This window comes from Moschus berezovskii, chromosome 4 (assembly GCF_049115385.1).
Source record: "Moschus berezovskii isolate FMDL1 chromosome 4, NW_MosBer_1.0, whole genome shotgun sequence".
Lineage (NCBI taxonomy): Eukaryota > Metazoa > Chordata > Mammalia > Artiodactyla > Moschidae > Moschus > Moschus berezovskii.
The window spans coordinates 89,414,941-89,438,443 of NC_142463.1; the positions used below are offsets into that span (position 1 = coordinate 89,414,941).

A 23,503-nucleotide genomic window follows, 5' to 3' on the forward strand; every position below is an offset into this window, starting at 1 on the left:
TTGCGGTGAGCAGGGGCTACTCCCTAGTTGCGGTGCCTGGGCTTCTCATAGCGGTGGCGTCTCTTGTTACAGAGCACAGGCTCTAGAACACGGGCTCAGTAGTTGTGGCACACAGGTTTAGTTGCCCCGTGCCATATGAGATCTTCCCAGACCAGGGATTGAACCCGTGTCCCCTGCACTGGCGGGTGATTCCTAACTCCTGGACCGGGAAAGTCCCCTCCTTCCTGCTTTAAACTTGCAGACCTTGACTTGGCCCCGGCTCTTGCCTCTTCTTACTCTACCCACAGCCTCAGCTGCAGTCCCTGCTGGTCCATCTGCTTCTCACACATCATGCCTCCAGCTCTGTGCTCCCCTCGAAGCTCCAAACTCATATTTCTGACTGCTGGCTTGATATCTCCTTGTAGAGATCTTAAGGACACATTAAACTCAACATTTCTAGAAGGGATGTTTGGATCTTCCCTGTTCAAACCCCATCGAGTCCTGCCTCTCTTCCACTGTTTCCATCCCCACCCACTAGGGTCTGCAGGCCAGAGCTGTGGCCATCACCCTGGCATCTCTCCCTCCAGCGCCCCCGTCAGCAGTCCATCGCTAAGGCAGGCTTGGTTTTTCCTGCTGTAGTCTCTCCATCTGCACCTCCCTGACCCCAGACGATGCCACCATTCTCTCCCAGCTGGGCCCCAGAAAGTGTTTCCTTGCTGCGTTCACTGATTTCTTTTAGAGATGCCCACCTGACTGTTTCCCTCCTCTTTCACACCCCTTACTGCTTTCCCTGTTAAGTGCTTTTCTAGGATCAAGACAGGATCCTCATGTTTGTTTGCTCAGACTCCTCTGAGTCTCCCAGCCTCCCCTGTTCCACTCGTGCCTTGTCCTCTGCACTCCCATCAGGCTGGCCTCCTCCACTTCCCTCCTTTCAGCCCGTGTGAAAAGGGTGTCCTTCCTTTTCCCCGCTCAGGGCCTCTGCACACACTGTTCCCTCTGAGTACTCCTCCCTCCCTTCAGTGAGGGCAGCTCAAACAGCCCTTCCTGGACTCCCTGGTGGCACAGTGGATAAGAATATGTCTGCCAATGCTAGAGACACGGGTTCGATCCCTGGTCTGGGTAGATTCCACATGCCACCGTGCGCCACAGCTACTGTTCCTGCAAGCTGCAGCTGCGGAGGCCTGTGCACCTGGAGTCCACGCTTCACAAGAGAAGCCACCGCAGTGAGAAAGCCTGTGCGTTGCTACAAAGAGTAACCCCCCACTTGCTGCAATTCGAGAAAGCCCAAGTGCCGCGATGAAGACCCAGTGCAACCAAAAATAAATAAATAAGATATCTTCCTCTGGAAACCTTCCCTGACCTGACTCAACTCAAATCCCCCATCACACGCTCTCCTAGAATTAGGTACCTGGCTTTCTCAGCCCTTGTCACTTTTGGAAGTTAGCATCTGTTTATGGGCTCATCTGAGCAATGTCCATCGCTCCACAAGAGCTGGGACCTTACCTGCTGTGGACCAGGTCTGGTCCAAGGGTTTGCTGAGCGAGTGGCTGCATGTCGTGTCCACAGGGAGCCCCCAGCACGTTATAGCTGTTGAGAGTACAGCAAGCGAGAGGGGGTGGGAGGATGTCACCTCCTCGTGGATGCTAAGGGGCTCCTGGCTCCTTAAGGTCTGCACTCTGGGCTTTCTTGGTGGGCCAAAGATGGCTTTACCTCTTCTGCACAGGGTGGGGGACTGTAATCTCCCTGGAATTCGAATACTAGCCAGCCAGGCAGTGCTCCTGGGCCTCCACCTGTGTACAGGACCTGAAGTCAGAAGGCTCTACTGTCACCTTCCTCCTCCTCCCTGAGCCCATCATTCTGTCAGCCTCCAAGCATGCCACCATCTTCTCAGCTGGGGAGTGACTCCTGGTGCTCAGACATGCCTGGGAAGCTGCTGAGATGCTGAGCTTCTGCCTTCAGTGTTAGGGCTGAAATATCAGAGCTGGAAGAACCCAAGCCCATCACTTGACTGTGCGCAGAAGGAACAGACTCCCTCACGGCACGCAGCAAGGGGCAGCTGGCCCAGGATCATGTGGGGCTGTCCCCACAGGGGAGGCAGATTTTCTAGTTTGCTCCTTGCCTTCCTCATCTGTCTGGAGTGAGGTCACTTTGGTTAACCTCAGCAGCAGAGATCCGAGGGGAAAGTGGTCAGAGGAGTGTAGCTGCAAGCCAGCTGTGTCAGGAGATGGAGCTGGGAGGACACCACTGCCCAGTGTCAGACAATCTGTATTTAGCAACTCCTGAGTCTCAGCGGGCTGGCTCCAGTACTTTGAGTGAGTTATTTCATCTTTGGTCTTAGTTTCCTCTTTCCAAATATGAATAACAATTCCTTCCCCTCCACCAAAAAAAATTCCCCCAAACACCCGCAAAAACCAAAGCCCACACCTGGCCTGACCTGGTCAGAGGCATTTTGTCAGAATTAAATGATCCTGTGCACAAGGCACTGCTTGAGACTGTACATTTGATCTTCACAATCACTTTGGGAGGGAGTTGTTCAGTCACTAAGTCGTGTCCAACTCTGCAACCTCATGGACTGCAGCAGGCCAGGCTTCCCTGTCCCTCACTGTGTCCTGGAGTTTAATCAAACTCATGTCCATTGAGTCGGTGATGCCATCCAACCATCTCATCCTCTGTCGTCCCCTTTTCCTCCTGCCCTCATTCTTTCCCAGCATCAGGGTCTTTTCCATTGAGCCATCTCTTCACATCAGGTGGCCAAAGTATTGGAGCTTCAGTTTCAGCATCAGTCCTTCCAATGAATATTCAGGTTTGATTTTCTTTAGGATTGACTGGTTTGGTCTCCTTGCTGTCCAAGGGACTCTCAAGAGTCTTCTCAACACCACAGTTAGAAAGCATCAATTCTTTGGCACTCAGCCTTCTTTATGGTCCAACTCTCACATCCATACATGCCTAATGGAAAAATCATAGCTTTGACTATATGGACCTTTGTCAGCAAAGTGATTGTCTCTGCTTTTTAACATGCTGTCTAGGTTTGTCATAGCTTTTCTTCCAAGGAGCAAATGTGTTTTAATTTCATGGCTGCAGTCATCGTCCACAGTGATTTTGGAGCCCAGAAAAATAAAATCTGCCACTGTTTCCACGTTTCCCCCATCTATTTGTGATAAAGTGATGGCACCAGATGCCATGATCTTTGTTTTTTGAATGTTGAGTTTTAAGCCAGCTTTTTCACTCTCCTAGAGGCTCTTTAGTTCCTCTTTGCTTTCTGCCAAGAGAGTGGTATCATCTGCATATCTGAGGTTCTTGATAATTCTCCAGCAATCTTGATTCCAGCTTATGATTCATCCAGCCCGGCATTTCTCATGATGTACTCTGCATATAAGTTAAATAACAGGTGACAATATACAGCCTTAACATACTCCTTTCCCAACTTTGAACCAGTCTGTTGTTTCATGTCTCATTCTCACTGTTGCTTTGTGACCTGCATGCATGTTTCTCAGGAGACAGGTAAGGTGATCCATCTCTATTCCCATCTCTTTAAGAAATTTTCACAGTTTGTTGTGATCAACACAGTCAAAAGTTGTAGCATAGTAATGAAGCAGAAGTAAATGTTTTTGTGGAATTCCCTTGCTTTTTCTATGATTCCACAGATGTTGGAAATTTGGTCTCTGGTTCCTCTGCCTTTTTTAAATCCAGCTTATACATCTGGAAGTTCTCGGTTCATGTACTGTTAAAGCCTAACTTGAAGGATTTTGAGCATTACCTTGGTAGCATGTGAAATGAGTGCAATTGTATGAGAACATTCTTTGGCATTTTGGGAGGAAGACTTTGTTATTATTCCCATTTTTCAGCTGAAAAAATAGAAGCTCATAAAACAGGCACTGTCACTTGCCTAAGCCTTCTGAACAGTTTCAAGAGGGAGTCAGATTTAGATCTGGGTCTGTCTGACTCTAAAATCCTATGCTGGGCCCAAGCCCTAGTCCCTGCCTTGAAGAACAAACAGTAAAAGGAAAACAGACATGAAAAGCGTTTGAAAGTTACCCCGTGCCCTCTAGATGCTGTGGAGGTCCTGGCTCCTCTCACGTCTCAGGACAGGTGGAGGGTCCAGCAAAGGGTCCCCTCTCTAAGAAGTTCTGTGCTTCAAGCTGGGTGAACTGAGGGGGTGGTTCTTCTGTGATCTAGGGCATGTGCAAATGAACTTTAAGTCTTTTTCTTTTTTGGAAAAGGGAGTTTGAGTGAGAAAGAGGGAGAAGTTGGTGTTTTTTTCGTGGTTGGAAGTGGAGGAGGTATCAGGGAGATATTGGTGTTCTTACTTGTCTTGTACTATTGTGCAGGCTATATGGTGCATGACTCCAGGAGCAACCATTCACACTGTAGTCTAAGTGAATGACACTCCCTAGAGTTTGCCCTACGCATCATTGCTGATAGCCTTAAAGATGTTCCTTGATATGATAACTCCATGGTAAGCAGTGATAGCAGTTAAAATTAACTTGGAACTTACTGTTTAAGCAGACAGCATTTATTTTATCTTATCTAGGCCTCACAACAATCATCTGAAGTTGATACTATTTTTTTATTATTATTAAAGTTGATGTACAGACTTCCCAGGTGGTGCAGTGGTTAAGAATCTGCCTGCCGATGTGGAAGATGCAAGCGATGCGAGTTCAATCCTGGGTCAGGAAGATCCCCTGGAGGAGGAAATGGCCACCTGCTCCAGTATTCTTGCCTGGAAAAGTCCACGGACAGAGGAGCCTGGCAGGCTGTAGTAGTATTAGTCCATGGGGTCACAAAGAGTTGGACACGACTGAGTGCACGCACGGGCACACACACACACATAGTTTTCGTACAATATTATTAAAGGTACAGGTGTACGATATAGTGATTCTCGATTTTTAAAGGCTATACTCCATTTCCAGTTATTATGAAACGTTGGCTGTGTTCCCTGTGAGGTGCAGTATACCCTTGCAGTGTATTTGAAAGCCATAGTTTGTGCCTCTTCATCCCCTACTCCTCTGTTGCCCCTCCCCTCCTTCTCCCCACTGGTAACCGCTACTTTTTTTTCTGTATCTGTGAGTCTGTTTCTTTTTTGTAATATTCACCGGTTCATTGTATTTTTTAGATTCCTGATACTCTTGTTTTCTGTGTTTTACCTGTGGGGAACCCGAGGCTCAGGGGGCTAGGGGAATTGCCCGAGGTCACACAACCACAATTCCTTACCACTGTGCCACGCAGCCTCTGTGAGGCCGAGGAAAGGGGGTGTGGTGGAAATTCTACTGCAGGTGAATAAAGCTCTTTTATTTTTTTTGGCTGCCCCACGTGGCTTGTGGGATCTTAGTTCCCCCATCAGGAATGGAAACCAGGCCACAGCAGTACAAGTGCTGAGTCCTAATCACTGGACTGCCGGGGAACTCGCTAAAGCCGTTATCTCTGTGTCTCTTTTCTTCGCCCTGCCATGGCTCCCCCTGGCCGACTGTAGCTGGACAAGATGTTGGACCCCCAGGTATGGCGGGAGGCAGCCACACAGGTCTTCTTCGCTCTGGGGCTGGGCTTCGGGGGCGTCATAGCCTTCTCCAGCTACAACAAGCAGGACAACAACTGCCACTTTGACGCTGCCCTGGTGTCCTTCATCAACTTCTTCACCTCGGTGCTGGCCACCCTCGTGGTGTTCGCTGTGCTGGGCTTCAAGGCCAACATCATGAACGAGAAGTGTGTGGTCGAGTAGGTGGCGCCTCTCCTCCTGCCCTCTCTGCTCCAGTCCACCTTCCCCTGGGAGAGCCCCCCTCCACCCGGGCTGGGGGATGGAGGTCAGAGCGGCCCTCTGTCCTCAGCCCTGGACCACAGGGCCAGCTTCAGAGATGTCTGTGTCCATGGTCTTCAGTGACCTTCCTGGGTGTCTGCAAGGTACCCCTGGATGGTGCCCAGGCCTGCCTTTTTACCTTCACTTTTTTTTAAGAGCTTTTTTTTTTTTTTAATGTTTTTACTTTGCTCTCTCTTTTGTGCTGCAGGAATGCTGAGAAAATCCTGGGGTACCTCAACAATGACGTCCTGAGCCGGGCCCTCATCCCTCCCCACGTCAACTTCTCCCACCTCACCACCAAGGACTATGCAGAGATGTACAAGGTCATCAAGACCGTGAAGGAGGACCATTTCTCAGCCCTGGGCCTCGATCCCTGCCTTCTGGAGGACGAGCTAGATAAGGTATGGGGGAGGCTGTCCTTCCAGGACGGGCAGGAAGGCAGATGTGGGAGTGCAGGGCCCAGAGATAGGCTTTGGGTGGCTGGAGCTTGGGTGCAGAAAGCCACCAGGGGCTTATTCTTTGGCTTGATCAGTGAGGATCTACTATGTGCCCAGAGAGAAAGGTACTGGCCAAAACCCCTGCCCTGAGGTAGGCTGAGTCTCACTGAGAAGACAAGACAGACACACACATCCCAGAAATCACAGGGAACGGGACAGCTCTCCGTTTTGAACGGGTTTCCTGTGCACCCATCTCTGCCATGTGCAATGCACTGGGAACTGTGCCGTGGACGGGGCACACGGAATGTGTTTACATTAGTGTCTGCCCTCTGCTGCCTGTCCCTCCAGGCCCTCATGACAGCGCTGTGAGCTGAGTGTTAATGTTGTCTCTTGTTTTACAGGCGAGTAGCCTTAAAGTTTGGAGAAGGAAATGGCAACCCACTCCAGTACTCTTGCCTGGAAAATCCCATGGACGGAGGAGCCTGGTAGGCTGCAGTCCATGGGGTCGCTAGGAGTCGGACTCAACTGAGCGACTTCACTTTCACTCTCATGCATTGGAGAAGGAAATGGCAACCCACTCCAGTGTTCTTGCCTGGAGAATCCCAGGGACGGGGGAGCCTGCTGGGCTGCTGTCTATGGGGTCGCACAGAGTCGGACACGACTGAAGTGACTTAGCAGCAGCAGCAGCCTTTAAGTTGGGAGCCTGCTCGAGATCTCACAGATAGGAAGTTGGCGAGCCAGGGTTCAAGTCTTGATGCTTCTGCCCCTCCCCCACTCCCATGGCCACAATGACCTTTAGCCCCTGGGGAGGGCAGGGATATGCTCCCCTTCATTGACAAGCAGGCCCAAGCTTAGACACTCTGCTTCTGTCCCCGTTTGCACAGCCAGAGACTTTCAAAGTGACTGTTCTGTGAGGAGGGGTAATAAGAGACAGACATGCCCATGGGATCCTGGGATCCAGCTCATGCCAGGGCTCACTGGGGGCTGCACCAGCTCCCATCTGTCAGCCTCTGCCAACCCTGCCCTTCTCCATGGAGCCAGGGATGGTGAAGCTTTCCCTGCTTGTTAAAAAGTCATTGTTCAATTGCTCAGTCACATCTGACTCTTTGCAACCCCATGGACTGCAGCATGCCAAGCTTCCCTGTCCTTCACTATCTCCGGGAGTTTGTTCAAACATCAAGAACCCCATGAATAGTTTAAAAGTTAGCCGCATTCTACTGGCACCAACCTAATGCTCAGGGACTGAGTCCCCTGTGACCTCTTCCCATGTGATCAAGAGCTAAAAGGCCCTGTCTGGGCTCCCCCGCCCTGGTTTCTTCCCCTGACAGTATAAAGGACAGCACCCTTCCTTGAGACCCTACCCCATTCTCACAGGTGGGGCCTGGTCCTCTGGATAGAAGTAGGATTTTTTAAATATAATACAATCTTGATAACAATCAAATGACAAGAACTACTCTCACACAGTTGGGGTGGGTGTTCCCTGACCGAACCCTGACACTAAGAGGAGAACACAGAAGTGATGTCAGTGGACACTGTGTGGTCAGTTCCCCACGAGCAGGGGCCCCAACATTGCAGCAGTGGTTCTCTACCTTGGCTGCCCATCAGAGTCCCCTGGGGGCTTTATAAAACCTTAATATCCAGCTTTACTCCTAAGCCAAGCAGATCATTGTCCTTGGGGAAGGACTCAGGCATCAGTGTTTATTTTAAAGGTTCCAATGTGAGTCCATTGGGCAGCAGAGGCTGAGACCACTATGGTAAGGTCTGGAATTCAGAGCTGGGGTGGCTGCACCATTCAGAGGAGGAGAGTCTTGAGCTGGTTGTGTTTCTAAAAGAGAGCATCTTCATGTGAATCACTGGGGGGTCCTTGGACAATGCATAGATTCCAGGTCTCACAGGTGAAGTCCTGAATTAGTGTTTTACTTCTTGGGGTGTATTCTGATGCCCACTCAAGTTTGAGACCCACTGGACAGAAACAAGAGACTTTAGGTGGGGGCAGGGATCACTGGGAAAGAGGGAACAGTTATTCCTAAAGCTCCAAGGGCAGAGAGAAGGAAGCAGGAGGCTCCCAGGTGGGCATGGCCCCTACTGAGCCCCACTCTCTGCCCCCACCCTCAGTCTGTGCAGGGCACAGGCCTGGCCTTCATTGCTTTCACCGAGGCCATGACGCACTTCCCTGCCTCCCCATTCTGGTCTGTCATGTTCTTCCTGATGCTCATCAACCTGGGCCTGGGCAGTATGATCGGCACCATGGCGGGCATCACCACACCCATCATCGACACTTTCAAGGTGCCCAAGGAGATATTCACAGGTAACTCCTCCCAGCGGTCCCCACTGGTGTTATGGGCTGCCCTGGGAGGGTGGGGGGCAGTGATCAGGTGATGGCTTTGACTTTAGAAAGATTGGGTTCCCACTGGGTTATTCACGACTCCATACTTAGAAACTTTCCCTACCCCCACCCAACCCGGGATGCATCTGGAACCACCTCAAGAAGAGCACTTCAGAGCCAGAAGGGAGAAGGCTGTTTGGGAATCTGTGCCAAACCTGGGCTGGGAGATAGGCCTCTTTCTTGGTTCACTTGCCCCTCTCCCCAAGGGCCTGCTGAGGTGTCTGGGCAGGATGGCCTCCCTCCTTGCCAACCCTGCACCCTGTTTCATCCTGATCACTCCCAGCCCCAGGATGCTCCCCACCCAGTAGAGTGGGAGCTCAGAACCTGGGCATCGGGACCCCCTCCCCACTCCACACAGGGCTGGGCCTTCTGGAGGGTGAGCTGCAGGCCTGCTAGGGGAGGGCTGGGGTGGGAGGAACCTGGGGGCCCTGAAGACACCCCAGGCCCCACCCCCAATGCACCTGTGCCCCCACACTGGCCTCCCGGCTCTCTGTAGTGGGCTGCTGTGTCTTTGCATTCTTCGTGGGGCTGTTGTTCGTCCAGCGCTCCGGAAACTATTTCGTCACCATGTTTGATGACTACTCGGCCACCCTGCCTCTCACCGTCATCGTCATCCTCGAGAATGTCGCGGTGGCCTGGATCTATGGGACCAAGAAGTAAGGGGTGGGGGTGCGTGGGGAGAGGTAGGGAACAGGAGGAAAGGTCTGTCCCCTCATGACTCCCTGGAGAGTGCTGTGTTTCCAGGGCTGCTTGTGATTTAGGCAGGAGGTCACAGAGTCAGAATGTTAGCCAGGAAGGGCCCCCCTACAGATCATTTAGGGAAACCAAGTCTCTTAGAGAGGACGCAATTGCCCAAGGCCGCTGGGCTAGAGTGAGGACTACTCTCTAGTTGCGGTGCATGGGCTTCTCATTGCAGTGGCTTCTTTTGTTGCAGAGCATGGGCTCTAGGCATGCAGGCTCAGTGGTTGTGGCTCCCAGGCTCTGGAGCACAGGCTCAGTAGTTGTGGAGCATGGGCTTAGTTGCCCTAGGGCATGTGGGATCTTCCTGGACCAGGGACTGAACTCGTGTCTCCTGCATTGGCAGGTGGATTCTTAACCACTGAGCCACCAGGGAAGCCCTAAAATTTATACTGCATATTAGCAAAATAATGTTTTAAATGTGTGATATAGTAATGCATGTGTGCTTTATTCTTGATGCATCAAGTTACAAGATCTAGCTTTGGGTCTAGCAACAATGGTAATGTCTAAGTAGTGATGAGCATAAATGACATTTGTAGGTACCTCAATTGTAATGTGATCAAATATCTGTGATGTAATCAATTCCTTACAGCCTCATGGGTACTGATAATACTGCTGTCATTGCTTGCACTTGTAATAGAAAGAAACACAAGATTTCAGTTAGGTGTTGCTGAGGTAAAGCTGATTTTTTTAAAATGCCATTCATGTACATAGTCTGCCAGTCTCCCGAATTCCATCCATGGGCCCAACAGTTAGAAACCTGAGTCAGGGCAACCTTCTGCCTTTGGACGCCAGGGACAGGCACTTCTACCTCTCTTCCAGCAGGGGGAGTCTAGAGCCAGGTCAGTGTGAGTGGGGTTGGGTGCCCAGGAAAGCCCTCTGGAGCCTATCCATGTGCCCAGGGCATATCCTGTGGCCTGTACCCTTTCCCTGGGTAAGATGTGATGTGACATAGTCAGAGTAAGTTAGAGGAGGTCAGCAGAGGCTTTTCAGAGGCCAGCAGGGCCACAGAATAATGTACTAAATGTGAAGAATGGAAGAGCCTGGACAGAAGGGACTGGTGAGTGAAGGCTTTGGAGGGGCACTGGGCAAGTGCAGTGGGGGCGCCAACCTCTGGACTCTCTGCTGCTCCTGGCAGGTTCATGCAGGAGCTGACGGAGATGCTGGGCTTCCAGCCCTACCGCTTCTATTTCTACATGTGGAAGTTCGTGTCTCCGCTGTGCATGGCTGTGCTCACCACGGCCAGCATCATCCAGCTTGGGGTCACGCCCCCAGGCTACAGCGCCTGGATCAGGGAGGAGGTGAGAGTGGGGGCCTGAAACCCCAAGGATCTGGGGTGGCAACTTCCCAGGCCTTTAATACAACAGGTAATAGAGATAAACCCTTACAGGACAACTACTTGGTGCCAGGCCCCACCAAGGGCTCCGTACATCTGATCTGTAACCTTCTCAACACCCCAAAGAGAGAGGTGGTTTTATTGCTATCACACAAATGGGAACACTTGTCCAGTCTTTCTAACCCATGTTTCCCCTCCCTGTGGATGACTCTGTGACCAGCCCAACTTTACACAAGTATAGAAGCTGAGACCTGGGGAGGCTCAGCCCTTAGCCAAGGGGACCAGCTGACCTGAGGATCAGCGCCTGATGACCCCAACTCTGCCAGTGCCTGGGCAGTGTGGGAGGGATGGGAGTGGGCAGGAGGAGTCGGAGAGGGGGAGGCTGCTGCAGAGCGAGGCGGGCAGCAGCGCTCCCCTGTGTGCACCCCTAGGCTGCCGAGCGCTACCTGTATTTCCCCAACTGGGCCATGGCCATCCTGATCACGCTCATTGTCGTGGCCGTCCTGCCCATCCCCGTGGTGTTCGTCCTGCGGCACTTCCACCTGCTTTCTGACGGCTCCAACACCCTCTCCGTGTCCTACAAGAAGGGCCGCATGATGAAGGACATCTCCAACCTGGAGGAGAATGACGAGACCCGCTTCATCCTCAGCAAGGTGCCCAGCGAGGCGCCTTCCCCCATGCCCACTCACCGCTCCTATCTAGGGCCTGGCAGCACATCACCCTTGGAGACCAGTGGCAACCCCAATGGACGCTATGGAAGTGGCTACCTCCTGGCCGGCACCCCTGAGTCAGAGCTGTGACCACTGCCTTGCCCTGCCCGCCTCACCACCCCTCCCCACACACACACCCAGCCAGCCCATGTGTCCCTATCTGGCCTCTCCTTCCAGGCCAGGCCCTCGGCCCAAGGAGTGGGGCTCTGCCCTGCCTCATCCCCCAGCCCTGTCCCAGCTGACTTCTGCTCCTTAGATCTGAGTAGGGGCTGGGAGAAGCTCTGTCCCCTGAACTAAACCCCCAACCAAGCTAACCTTCTGAGATCGTCTTACCAAATTGTAGCTGAGTAGCTGGAACCACTCTGAAGTCCCAATTCCTGGCACAAGGGAGTCTCTAAGCAGCTACTCTAGAGTTCATTCCTCCTTCCCTCTCTTCCTGGTACCTGCAGTTCTTAGGTCTTGGGGCCCCTTAGGTCTGTGCTGCCAGGTGGTGGTTGTGGCGAGAGGCATCGGGATGGGTTAGGCAGGGTGTCCTGTCCCAGAGGTGCCCAACTGAAGGTTAGTGACGGGACAGAGGTGCCAGGACTCAGGGCTCTGATTTGGGGATGGAGTCTGCAGAAGCCCCCAAGTTCAGTTTGGTGAGGCAGATGGCTTCCGCTGGTTTGAGCATGAGCCATGGCAGCAGAGGTGGTGAGATGAGGGGCTCCTTAGCTCCTCAGCACCCAGCTCAAGACGGAGCCCCCCACCATCCTCGGCCTTGCCCGGGGTGGGTGGGGAATGCTCACATCCTGCCGAGAGGGCGATGAATGGCCCCAGAACCATTCCCACCTGCCTTAGGGCTGAGCCTGCCTGCCCTCCTCACACCCCTGTCCTGGAGCCCAGAGTGGTGCCTCTGTCTCTGCCCTTGGAGAGGAGAGGTTTCAGAGCACACCTGATGGTCACAGCACAATTCAGATGATTTGGAGCACAATTGTGAAGCACAGCCCTCCACTCTCGCCCAGGGCCTGACTCTCTTGCTGGTAGCAGCTTCTCTCCTGGAACAGAGGTCCCTGGAGTTCAGGGGCTCACACCTGGAGAAAGTGGGAATTTCACTGCCCCTCTGGGCCACCGCCACTCTCCTTGGATAAGCACAGCCACCCGGTGTGCGCGGCATGTGGGCACCTCAGAAACCTTTCCCAGGCTGCCTGGCCAGTGGCAGTGAGGGCCACTGCAGCGCTGGGGACACCGAAGCTGCCCAGGGCAAGGGCCTGGACTCTGTCCTGGGTCCCAGCCTTGAAGCATCCCCACCCACGCTTACCTTCACTCCCCCAGGGTAGGATTGTAGGTTAAGAGGATTAGGATCTGATCGGAGGTCAGAAGTGTGCAGAGCGATGAATGGACTGATGAAAGGATGCAAGGATGGATGGATGGAAGGAAGGGGAGAAGGGACGGAGGGAGGGAGCAAGACTGGCTGGGACAGCAGACCTCCATCCTTGAGAGCTGTGGTGGGTCCGGCAGGGCCAGGCCACGGTGCTTGGCCTGACTGCCTTCACAGAGGGTTCTGAGGCGCTCTCGTGCCTCTGAGTGCTCTCAGCACTGGGAGGGGCACAATAGCCCCAGATCCTCTCCTTCATCCCTTAATCCCTTGGCTTCCCCCACTCCACTTGGGGTCCATTCGCCATCTCTCTTGCTCATCCCTCCCCCATACATGCTCCCATTTCCAGACTTCTCAACCCCACCTGTCCTTCCTGAGTGTATGAGGAGGGGGGGACCCACATCTACACAAAGACATGAGCTTTTGGGGCACGACATCCCGCCTTAGGCACCCCGTCACCTGACAGCAACTCCTACCTGGCCCTGTGCCTAATCCCAAGCAGAAATAGCAACAGGAAAAGCAAGGCCCCAGGAGAGACACCACTATATATACTCTTCTATATATTCTATTTCTATTGTATATTCAATCTGTACATGTGGGTGTAAATGCTGTTAAATGACAAACCCAATATTATACTGTGGCTGGTGGACTATTTTCATCCTCAGTGCTGTACAGATCTATTTTCATTGTATATTTGATATATTTTTAATTTTGTAGCATGTGGCTGGACCAGGCCCTATCATGCCAGCCTGTGACAGGGTGGCTGAGCTGGGGCTGTCTGCTTGGTCCTGTGGGCTTGGTAGTGCTTATAGCTGCTGCCGTTGGCTGGGCCCATCCTGTTGTGTCTCTGCCATTAGACATAGGGCCCGGAGCTTGGTGTGTGTGCGTGTGTATGTGTGTATGTGTGGGTGTGTGCATATGTGGGTGTGCGTAGGGTGCTGATCTATGACTCCCAGTGTTCACGTTCCTGAAGACCATGCTGCCTCCTCCTCTCAGCTACGTTAGGCAAGGCCTCAGGGTAGAGTCTTGTAGGAAGCCTGTGAGAAAAGTGTATGCTTCTTGCTGGTGACTTACTGCCTTCACACCACCAGGCTTGCCAGAAACAGGAAATGAGGGGTCTTAAGGGGTGGGAGAAGTCTGCACGTTTATTTTCCAGCCAGACTTCTGGTTGTGCCCACTGGCGTCACAAGCTCTTCATCCCCGGGGAAACTGCTGGGTTTCTGAAGATGCTGAGGCCCCAAGAGGGCATCATCTCAGAGTGCCTCTGTCCTGCGTTTGTCCTTGAGACATCCCTGGCAGTGCTCAGAGAAGACAGCTGCCCCTCCTCTGTGCTTCCCACACACACCCCTCTCTGCTCACTCTCAGCGGAGCTGGGAGTGGGCGGGGCCGGTGGGGTCAAGAGCAAGTGGGGCATCTGGCAGGTAAGAGCCAGCCCCACACTCTCTGGAGGAGCAGGAGGTGGCCAGAGAGGGCCAGGCCCCTGTGTTCCTACGCGGGGTCCCTGGTGGCTCACTTTGGTGCTGTCCGTGCAGTGTCCACAGGGAGCAGAGCAGACTCCTGGGCGGGGCGGGGCGGAGCGGGGCAGGGGTGGCCCTGAGGGAGTCCCTGATCCCTGGTTCCACCTCTGCCTGGCCTCCAGCCCCCATCACCAGCTTCTTGCTCAGGGAGCCCTCTCCACTGAGGCAGCCTGAAGCCTGAGTGAGACCCATGTGGGGAGGACGGGTGGGTACACAGGTTGATGCCCACCAGGCTGACTTTTGCCCTTGAGCAATAAGTCCGTGGGGACTGCTGCTTTCCTAGTGCCAGGAAGAGACCCCTCAAGTCAGCCTATAGGACGCGAGGCTAGGGGTCAGAACCTGCATGGTCCCGGGCCCGAGCAGACCTGCAGTGTTACAGGCAGGGGGCTGCCCTTGCCCTTCTTCTCAGCCGCACTGCCCCCACCCCTTGCCACCAGAATACAGGCTTGGCCACGTTTGACACCCTGAGCCCCCACCTGACCCCGAAACTGGGGACTGTGGCCCCTTCGCTGAAGCCTAGTGACGGGGTGCAGAAGGAGGCCCCAGAGCCCCTTCTCACTGCAGGCACTGATTTGTACAGACCCAAGCACACACGGCCAGCGACCCTTTCAGTTCTGGCTTAAGTTCAGAGCAATTCCAGCCCACATGTCCCACACTGGTCAGAACCTGGGTCAAGGACACTCGGCCAGGGGAGGGGGTGAGGCATTGTCACCCCTGCAGCTCCTCCTTCCTCTCTGCTCCCCACATGGTGTACAATAAAGCATCTGTTCTTACCAAACGCCTCTTGCCTTTCTGACCTGCCTTGGGATCAGGGAGTGGGGATGGGGGAAGTCACAGATCCTGAGGGCAGCTTTGGGGTGAATGCCCGGATGGGGGAGGGTGGGCAAAGACCACTGTGGGAGTCTGGAAGCTGCCTGGCTGTCCAGTTGAGGAGTCTGAGGGGCATGAGGAAGGGCACGCATTTATTTCCCTAGGAACTGTCCAGAATGGTTGACAGCACATACACTGGCAGCAGGCCTTATGGATTCCAAGTAGTTCACACATCTAACCTTGTGTGATCACAGAGTAACAGCTCAGAAATGCACCGTTGTCCAGGTTTTCCCAAGTGAGGGAAATGAGGCTCCATCTGATGGTGTTTGGTGTCTGTGTACAAGATGTCATAGGGGAAATTCTTGCCCTGCTTTACTGCCAGGAAGAAAGCCGGTCGGTTCTGCCAGGGTGGAGGCGGGGAGGACTGGGGGTGGGAAGGTGCCAGTGTCCAGAGGCCTGGGCGTCGGTTAGGGGGCAGCAGGGGACTGGAGAGCTCAGGAGCCGGCCGTGGTGTAAGTTCCGAGGGAATGGCTCGTCTCTTCAAGGTAGCTGTCTCTTTCGCAAACTGCATCAGAAGGTAGAGATGAAATATGAGACTGTACATTGCTTGTTTGCTCAAAGTTCAATCTCAAGGATTTATTGAGCATCTACTGAGTGCTCAGCTTTGAAGAACAGAATGAGCTGGGGGAAGCACTACTTTGCTCACTCACAAGAAGCACAGACATTGGAAGAAACAAAAAGTCTGGCTCCTGGGGGAGGCCCCACCCCACAGCACCCCACTCCAGTCTAGAATGAGGCTGCCTGATGGCTGACACAGCCTAAGTCCCCCAAGGAACTTTCCATTTCCTTTTCCTGCCGCAGAGAAGAAAGTGTTGTTCCAAGAAGAGCCACCAGATGGCATAACAACCTCTCTCTCCAGCTCTTAGTCTACTTAACAGTTTCTCCATCTCTTATTCCTTTGTGGGCTAATTTATTCTTGAACAATCATTTATCAAGTGTCCACCATGAACAGACTCTGTGCCAGCTATGGATATACAGAGATAAATCAGCACCCACTGTCCTGAGTTTGGAGAAGAGTCCCTCCCGTCCCACCCACCACCTCCAAATCTCTCTCTCAAACAGGGGAATGTCTTGGTACTAAAAATATCACTCCTTGAAAATTAATTCAATTCTTTGTTTGAACGTAATGTTTGGGGTTGAAATGCCAACCCTAAAGGACACATTGATTCACTAAGAAGCAGTATCACAAATGCTTGAGCTTGAGGGAGTTACAGAGTCAGACTTCCCAAGTTCAAGTTCAAATGACAGCTAGACTTCTGTTTCCTGAGAGAATAATTAGAGCAAGTTATTTAAGCCCTCTGAGCTTTAATTTTCTAGTCTGTAAGATAAGTATAATGAATGGATTGAATGAGATAACATGTTGTCATGTATCAATTTACTCCAAAGCTTAGTGGCTTGAAATAACCATTTTATTATATCACATGGTTTTTGGGGTGAGGAATTCAGGCAAGGCTTATCTGTGTGGCTCTTCTAGTGGCAACAGAGGTTGCTCGGCGGTATTCAACTAGCAGTTAAGCTGGTCCAGAGGGCCCAAGGTAGGCTCACTCACATTCATTCAAATGACTGGCACCTCAGTGAGAATGGTTGGCAGGCTAAGCTCACACACTCCCCAGACAACTAGACTCCACAGCACTGTTCACATCCGGGTGGCCAGACTTCTATGCAATGGCTCAGGTTACCCAGAGAGACCATTTCAAGAGACAGGAGGTGGAAGCTGCCAGTTTCTTAAGGCCCGGGCCTGTGAGATGGCCAAGTATCACTGCAGCCATATTTTGTGGCCCATAGCATCTGTCCAGAGTTAATGGAAGGGCATACAGACCTCGCCTATTGATGGGAGGGGAACCAAAGGATTCGCGGCCTATTGGAGGATGCAGAGATCTTCGGTCACTGGCAGCTGAGTGGGGCACAAACAAGATCTCACAGGGAGGTGAATGGTTAAGCTTGGGCGCTGCCCTGGGAGCAGACAGGGAGGAAGAGAAGGGCATGGGGGCAGGGGGCATGGGAGACAACTTCTTTCACGGCATGTTTGCCCAGGCAGGTGGCATGAGGTAGGTCTGAGTCATGGCTCTATCGTCAACCCTGCCACATGAGGCAAGTCCCTGAACCCTCTAAACCTCCACTTTCTAAAATGAGGCTAACAATAAAATCCCTTCCTCACTGAGACATCGGGAAGGAAAAATGAACTCCTTGTAGTAAACCTGCTGGAATCCAGTATAGAATTCTTTCTAAACTGGAACAAAATAGGAGTTTGTTAAATATTAGCTTCCTTTCTTCTTGTGACTAGAGTACATTCATGGGCCTGCTTCATTACAGGGCCCCTGTTACCCTTGCAGTGAGTCATTCTCCCAGAGCTTTTCAGAAAGGTCAGTCTCAGCCTAAAACTCAATGAAATCAAGGAAAGAGGGGAGTGAAGGCATCATTTGAAGGAAAGGGAGTATCAAAGTATGGAGGTCTCACCAATCCCACACACCTTCCTGCTCCCCCAACAACCATAACCAGCCATACAGTCTCACTCAGCCCTACCCCAGGGCCTTGGACAGAAGGAGAAGGCTTTTACAGACCATAGGCATGTGGTGGCATTATTTTTTTTTAAGGCCTCAAATTCTTTAACACTTCAAGGAAGTGGAATCCATGCTCCATCCCTGGAATCTGGTGGGCAAAGTCTTCCTTTGACCAATAGAATATGGTGGAAGTGATGCTACATGACTTCGGAGTCTAGATTAGGATAGGTTATGCCACTCCCACTGGGAGTTCTGGGGAAACCCAGCCACCTTCTAAGAAGTGCAACTATACTGAGACCAGCCAGAGAGGACATGTGTTTGCAGGTGTTCTGTTGACAGCTTCAGCCAAGCTCCCAGCCAACAGCCAGCATCAACTGCCAGCCACATGGATGCACCATGGTGAACATTCAGCCCAGCTGAACTTCAGATGTCTGTAGCCCCAGCTGACACATCTGCTTGCAGCTGTATGAGGGACTCTAAGCAAGGGCTGTCTAACAGTCTTTCCTGACTCCTGACCCATAAAATCATGAGCAAAATACAAAGCTTGTTGGATTTACACCATGAAATCTGGGTAATTTGTTTCACAGCAATAGTAACCAGAATATGAACCTTAGTGCTGATCTGGCCCAACTTTCTCATAGAACCGTCAGGGAAACTGAGGCCCAGCAAGGGGAAATCAGAGCCTCATAAACCATGGAGTTAGAGTCAAAGGGCTGAAAGGGACCTGAGTGTCAGCCAAGTGGGGCCAAAACTGAGGCCAAAGACGGTTTCTCCCGATCCAGTGTGCCCGCCAGCAGAGCAAGAGGCTGCCAGGGCGGGCTCCGGCCCTCTCCCACCCTCATCCCACTGCCTCGTTAATTCCATCCATCAAACATAAACCAAATGCTCTGAGTGCCTGGGACTGTGCAAAGCACGGAGAATATACAAAGAAGAATCAGGCAGGGGCCCCTGCTTCGTAGAAGCAATAACAATCTGACTTGGCATCTCCTGTCCCTGTTATATTCACCAGTGCTAGGGACTCTCCTGCATTTACTTACCTAGTGGGACGAAACCCTGGGAAATGGTGAGAAGACAATGTCTGTCACTCAACAACCACCCAGCCATTATTAGGATTACTCCATGTGAGCCATGGTGCCAGCTGCAGAGAAGAGCTCCGCCCTTGGCTCCCTGGGTCAGAGCTGGCTGCCTTCTAGGTCTATCTGCTCTTCCCAGAGCTGACCCAAGCAGGGAAGGACCCCTAGGCTTCATGAGCATTCAAGAGGAGCCAAAGGTTTTTCTGCCTCTCCAGACACTGCTTTCCTTTCCGCAAGACCCTGCTAGAGGGGACCGGGCCCATCAGGACTAATGAATACACTAATGGAATAAACCAGTTTTGCTGGAATTCGGCCCAAGTGGGAACAATCTATACTCTTCTAGATGGAGAAGCACTGAGTGCCAAGGAGTCTTACCAGCTGGGCCCTGAGCTATTGTGTGTGCCGGGCACTCTCGCTCTCCACCCCCAGGCTAGATCTCTACCTCAGCAGCCTTGAGCCAGGAGGGCTCTGGGGGTCCACTTAGCTGCCCCAATCCTGTGATTCCCATGAACACTCTTCTACCTGCAGAAGCCACATGGACCCCAGGTCCTTCTTGACCCTTGGCTCAACCCCAGGCCCAGCTCAGTCTCCCGGCAATCACTGCTGCTCCTCAGGCCTGGAATCTCTCAAGGAGAATGTGCCTGTGAGTTGACACCCAGGTCCCTTCCAGCCTTCTGACTCCAAGTTCATGGTTTATGATACTCTCAGTCCTGGCTAGGCCTGAGCTTGTAGTCTGCACCCTTCTGATCCTTTCCCTTTAAGAGCTGGGCCACCCAAAGGCCATCTTTGGAATTCCCCTGGGGCCCCAATTACACCTTCACTAGGATTTTCACTGCAACCCAGCCCTGTCTTCAGCCCTTGTTCAGAGCCCTTCCCCTGACCTCTGCAAGGCCCGGTGGGCTGTCCTAATGTCTGGGATCTTCCCAGATCCCTCCTGGGAAGGCTATCAGCATTTGATTTGGAGCCTGCAAGTCTCTGCAGGCTGCTTGGGGGTGGGAGTGGGAGGCAGGATAAAGTGAAGAGATAAGCACAGAGGAGGTTTTAGTCTCCACTCGTCCTCCCTACTCTCCCTCCACAAGGGGAAAAGCTCTATCACCCTCTGCCTCAGTGATGATGGCTGATAAAGCAATTCAATTAACCAGTCTGGGAAGCAGGGAAGGCTGGGAGAGGATGCTGGCTCCTTGACCTGTATCTGAGAGAAGTGGAGTCGGTCCTTGGCTGGAGCTGGAATACCAAAACGGGGATATGTGAATAGCAATGGTTAGGCCCTTGGCTTGGAACCCACAGGCCTGTTGCTAGGCCTGGAGCCCCTCAAAATAAGCAGAGTCCAAAGAAAAAAATGGAGAGGAGACTGGGTGGCTCATGTCATCCCAAAGGGGCTGAGCCCTGCACCAACTAGGAAATCAGGAAGTGTAAATAGCTTTGATGTCAGGCTTTCAAATCTTCCGGATCAGCCTCAGCCCTAGGAGAGGAAGGGCCTTATGTGAGGGGCCATTCCAGAGCCGACATCCCCCATCCAGGCCATTCTGGGATCAAACACTACTCTCTTTTCATTTGCCATACCTTTATTCCTACTGAGGAAAACACACTGTGACTGACACTTAAGCATGAACTGGCTCCCAGATGGATGTCATTTCCAGATAGTCAGAAGAAACCTGGGCATCCAGGGAAGGAAAGCAGAGAAAAGGTGATAATGAAGGGAAAGAAGTTTGTGGAATTCAGAATTTCCAACTGTGACTGCTTTGTGGTCTTGCTTAAAACTGTTGGTTATCAAGGTCTTGGAGCAATGGAAAAGGGAGCGAGCACGCTAAGTCCCAGATGGGAGAGAGAACCTGAGGTCCTGGAATTGAGGACCCTTTTTCTCCCAGGACCACAGCCAAGTGAGGTCTGGAGCATGGTATCCTGGAACCACCAGGGGGCAGCACCTACCCACCCACAGTAGGCTGTCACATGGTTGGCTGAGCAGGGGGCTCTCTCCTTCCTGGGTTCTGAGCTCTGAGGAAATAGGAGGTTCTCATACACACAGAATAGAGGGAGACAAGCCCTGTGAAGCCAACTGCCACATACTGAATTCTCCAGAAAATTTCAGAGAGGCTCAGGTAACAGATTAGCCCAGAGCTCTAGGATAAAACCTTCAGCAAGTGGTGAGGTCTTCTCTGGAGGCCTCTGGCCTGAGGCAGAGTCCCCTACTCCAGAAGCTGGGCGGTGTGCTGAGTCAGAGGCCTTCCTACCCAGTTCTCTTTCTCCCCATTGCCTCTCCCAGGCTAGGCCCTCTGTTTTCGGTTATTCCTTCTGGGTTCCCCTACCCTCATCCCAGTTTTCTGATCCCCAGGCCTCCTTTTTTCCCTGGTAGCTTTCTCCCTCCACCCATCTCCCCACAGGCTTCTCACCATCTACACACCCTGCAGTGTGGAAACACCAGAAGAGCAGAGATTTACCAGGGCGAGGTCGGAGGGTCTGTGTTTTGTTCGTTGATTTCCAGTGCCTGGAATAGCTTCTGGGACATAGTAGATATTCAAGAAATATTTATTGAATGAACAAGTGACTTAGGAGTGGGATGCTGGCATGGCTTTTTTCACCTCTCCCTCCCACCCTCAACAACCTCTCTCTTTTCTTGGAATGACTGGGTTCAACCACCCTGAGGAATGGAAAGTAGGGGAGAGACCCCAGGGGAGTTTGCCAGGACACAGTCAGCTAGGCTTTAAAGCTACTCATTACAGTCAATTCTTTAATACCCTTGTGATTCTTACGTCCTCATTCTAGCTTCTGGCTTGTCCTGGGTTTTCTTCCCAGTCACATTTGGGAGATTTCTTTTTCACTGCAGCAAACTCAAAGCCAGCTAAACTCTGAAATACAGACATCAGATCCAAGGGGTAGGGAGATTAGACACCAAATGAGTGCCAACAAATTTGTGTTTCTGATTATAGTCCAGAATGCTGTTTAACTTGTCTGTGTGTTATTAGAGATTACTGATCATCATCACATTATTTTGCTTTTTCTGACCTCATTAAGGATGAGACTTTTGCTTATAAGGATTCCCCATATTTGTACTGGGCTTCTAACCTTTCCTCAGAGCTATAGCCAGATGGTGCACAGGTGTCCGGGGAGGTGTGTCAATTACCTTGCATTTCTGCTTTAAAATCCTTCTTACAGTGATCTGGACAGACATGGAGGAGGCTTGCCTAAAACTGTAAAAAAAAAAATCACTAAAAGAAGAGGACTCATTTAAAGATGTGGAAGAGTTCTGGACTTAACAAATAAAAACAAATGAATCTGGACATTGCTTTTGGATTGAAGCCAATGCAGTCGGGCTAGTGCCTAATATTTTGGATATGGCAGCTTCTCAATCACTTAGCAAACAGGTTCTCAGAGGCAGGCACTGTGGGAGCTATCAAGATGAAAAAGCAGTGTGGCCTCTAAGAGCTCAGGGTCGGAGAGCAGAGATGTGACAGAAAAAGGGCAAAGTCAATTTGCAAAGAGTGAAACAGTAGAACCTGGAGGGAGTCACAAGGTGTGGCATGGCCGCCTCCTATGAGCCCCCTGGGACAACGGTGAGCCAAGGCTTTAACCCAACGATCTCTCAGGGCCACCCGCCCCACACCCGTAACAGCGCCAGGACTACGCTTTTCTTCCACCCAGAACAGGAGCTGCTTTTCTGCCCGAGGCCGCCGGGTGCCTTATTCCCGGCGGGGGCTTCGGTGACTGTGACAGAGGCCAGCATCAGGACGGCGGGGATCTTCGGCCCAGTTGGGGGCGGCGCCGTCAGGAGGCCCTAACACAGTGTCTGGGGCAGGAGCGGGCAGCCTCTTCCTAGCGACACTATCTCTCCACTGTTTTCTGCCCCCCGGCCTCCAGTCGGCCACAATTAAACCGCAACAAAGCGACCGGCTAGATCGGGAGGGGGAAACGGGAGCGACCAGAAGGGGCAGGCGGAGGTTAGAGGTCAGAGGTCGAGAGCGCTTGGGTGGCCGCGGGACTGCAGTGGGAGGAGCTGCGGGTTCTAGGAAGGCGGGGAGCGGGGCCGAAGCGGGCGGGAGAGGATGGCGGCGGAGGCGCGCAAGAGCGGCGCGCAGGCGGCGAGGGGGTTACGCGCCCGGGCGAGCTGGGCTCTGCTCGGCCCCGCGGAGGAACGCAGCGCTCGGCCGCCGGGGCCCTGCAGCGAGCCTGGTCGGCCCGGGGCCGCGCCCCGCCCACCCCGCCCCGCGGAGGGCGCGCCCGAGCGAGGCGGGGCCGGGAGGAAAAGGCGCCAGCGGAGTGGCGTCCGCTGCCAGCGCCGGAGGGAGACGGAGAGCCCGCGGAGCCGCAACCCACCGGCGTGGAGGCAAGCCCAGTCCCTAGGCCACCTCTCGCCCGCCCCCTGCTGCGGGCCAAGGCCAGCGCCCCGCCCAGAGATGGGTAAACGCGTGGATGGCGTGGCTCCCAGCGCCGCCAGATCGCAGGAGCCCGGCGCCGGGGCGCTGCGCTGAGGCTCCCTCTCGGCGCAGCCCAGGAAGCCTGCAGGTGTCCTTGGCTGCTCGGCCGCCACCCGGGAGACTCCTTCACCGGTGCCCAGAGCCCTGTTCCCTGGAGCTGCCCCCCCAAGCTCGGCGCCGCGCAGGACGCCCCGTCTGAGGCCCCCCCGCCCCGGCACGGCCCCCGCAGCGCAGCGCCCAGCCCCGCGCAGCTCCCCGCCGCTGTCGGACGCAGGACCAGAGGCTCTCTCCAGCGGGCGCGCTTGTTTTCCTTCTGCCGCCTCGCCCTGCGCAGCACCCGCCTGTCTGAAAGCCGCGTTCCGCCCCGCCCGCCATCCGTGCCCTGCGCTGGATTTATGA

At 53.1% G+C, this 23,503-nt stretch overlaps 1 protein-coding gene across 2 annotated transcripts in view; it reads left to right on the plus strand.

Annotated features, from left to right (window-relative positions):
- Window positions 1–15,018, plus strand: part of SLC6A17 (solute carrier family 6 member 17) — a 55,654-nt gene extending 40,636 nt beyond the window's left edge. For both annotated transcript variants that reach the window (XM_055403295.2, XM_055403296.2), the window contains exons 7-12: window positions 5,450–5,691; window positions 5,979–6,171; window positions 8,323–8,515; window positions 9,090–9,249; window positions 10,470–10,632; window positions 11,099–15,018. In XM_055403295.2, coding sequence (XP_055259270.1) covers window positions 5,450–5,691; window positions 5,979–6,171; window positions 8,323–8,515; window positions 9,090–9,249; window positions 10,470–10,632; window positions 11,099–11,467 — 1,320 coding nt within the window. In that variant the 3' untranslated portion in view covers window positions 11,468–15,018. The remainder of the gene's footprint in view (window positions 1–5,449; window positions 5,692–5,978; window positions 6,172–8,322; window positions 8,516–9,089; window positions 9,250–10,469; window positions 10,633–11,098) is intronic.
- Window positions 15,019–23,503: the final 8,485 nt, after the last annotated feature.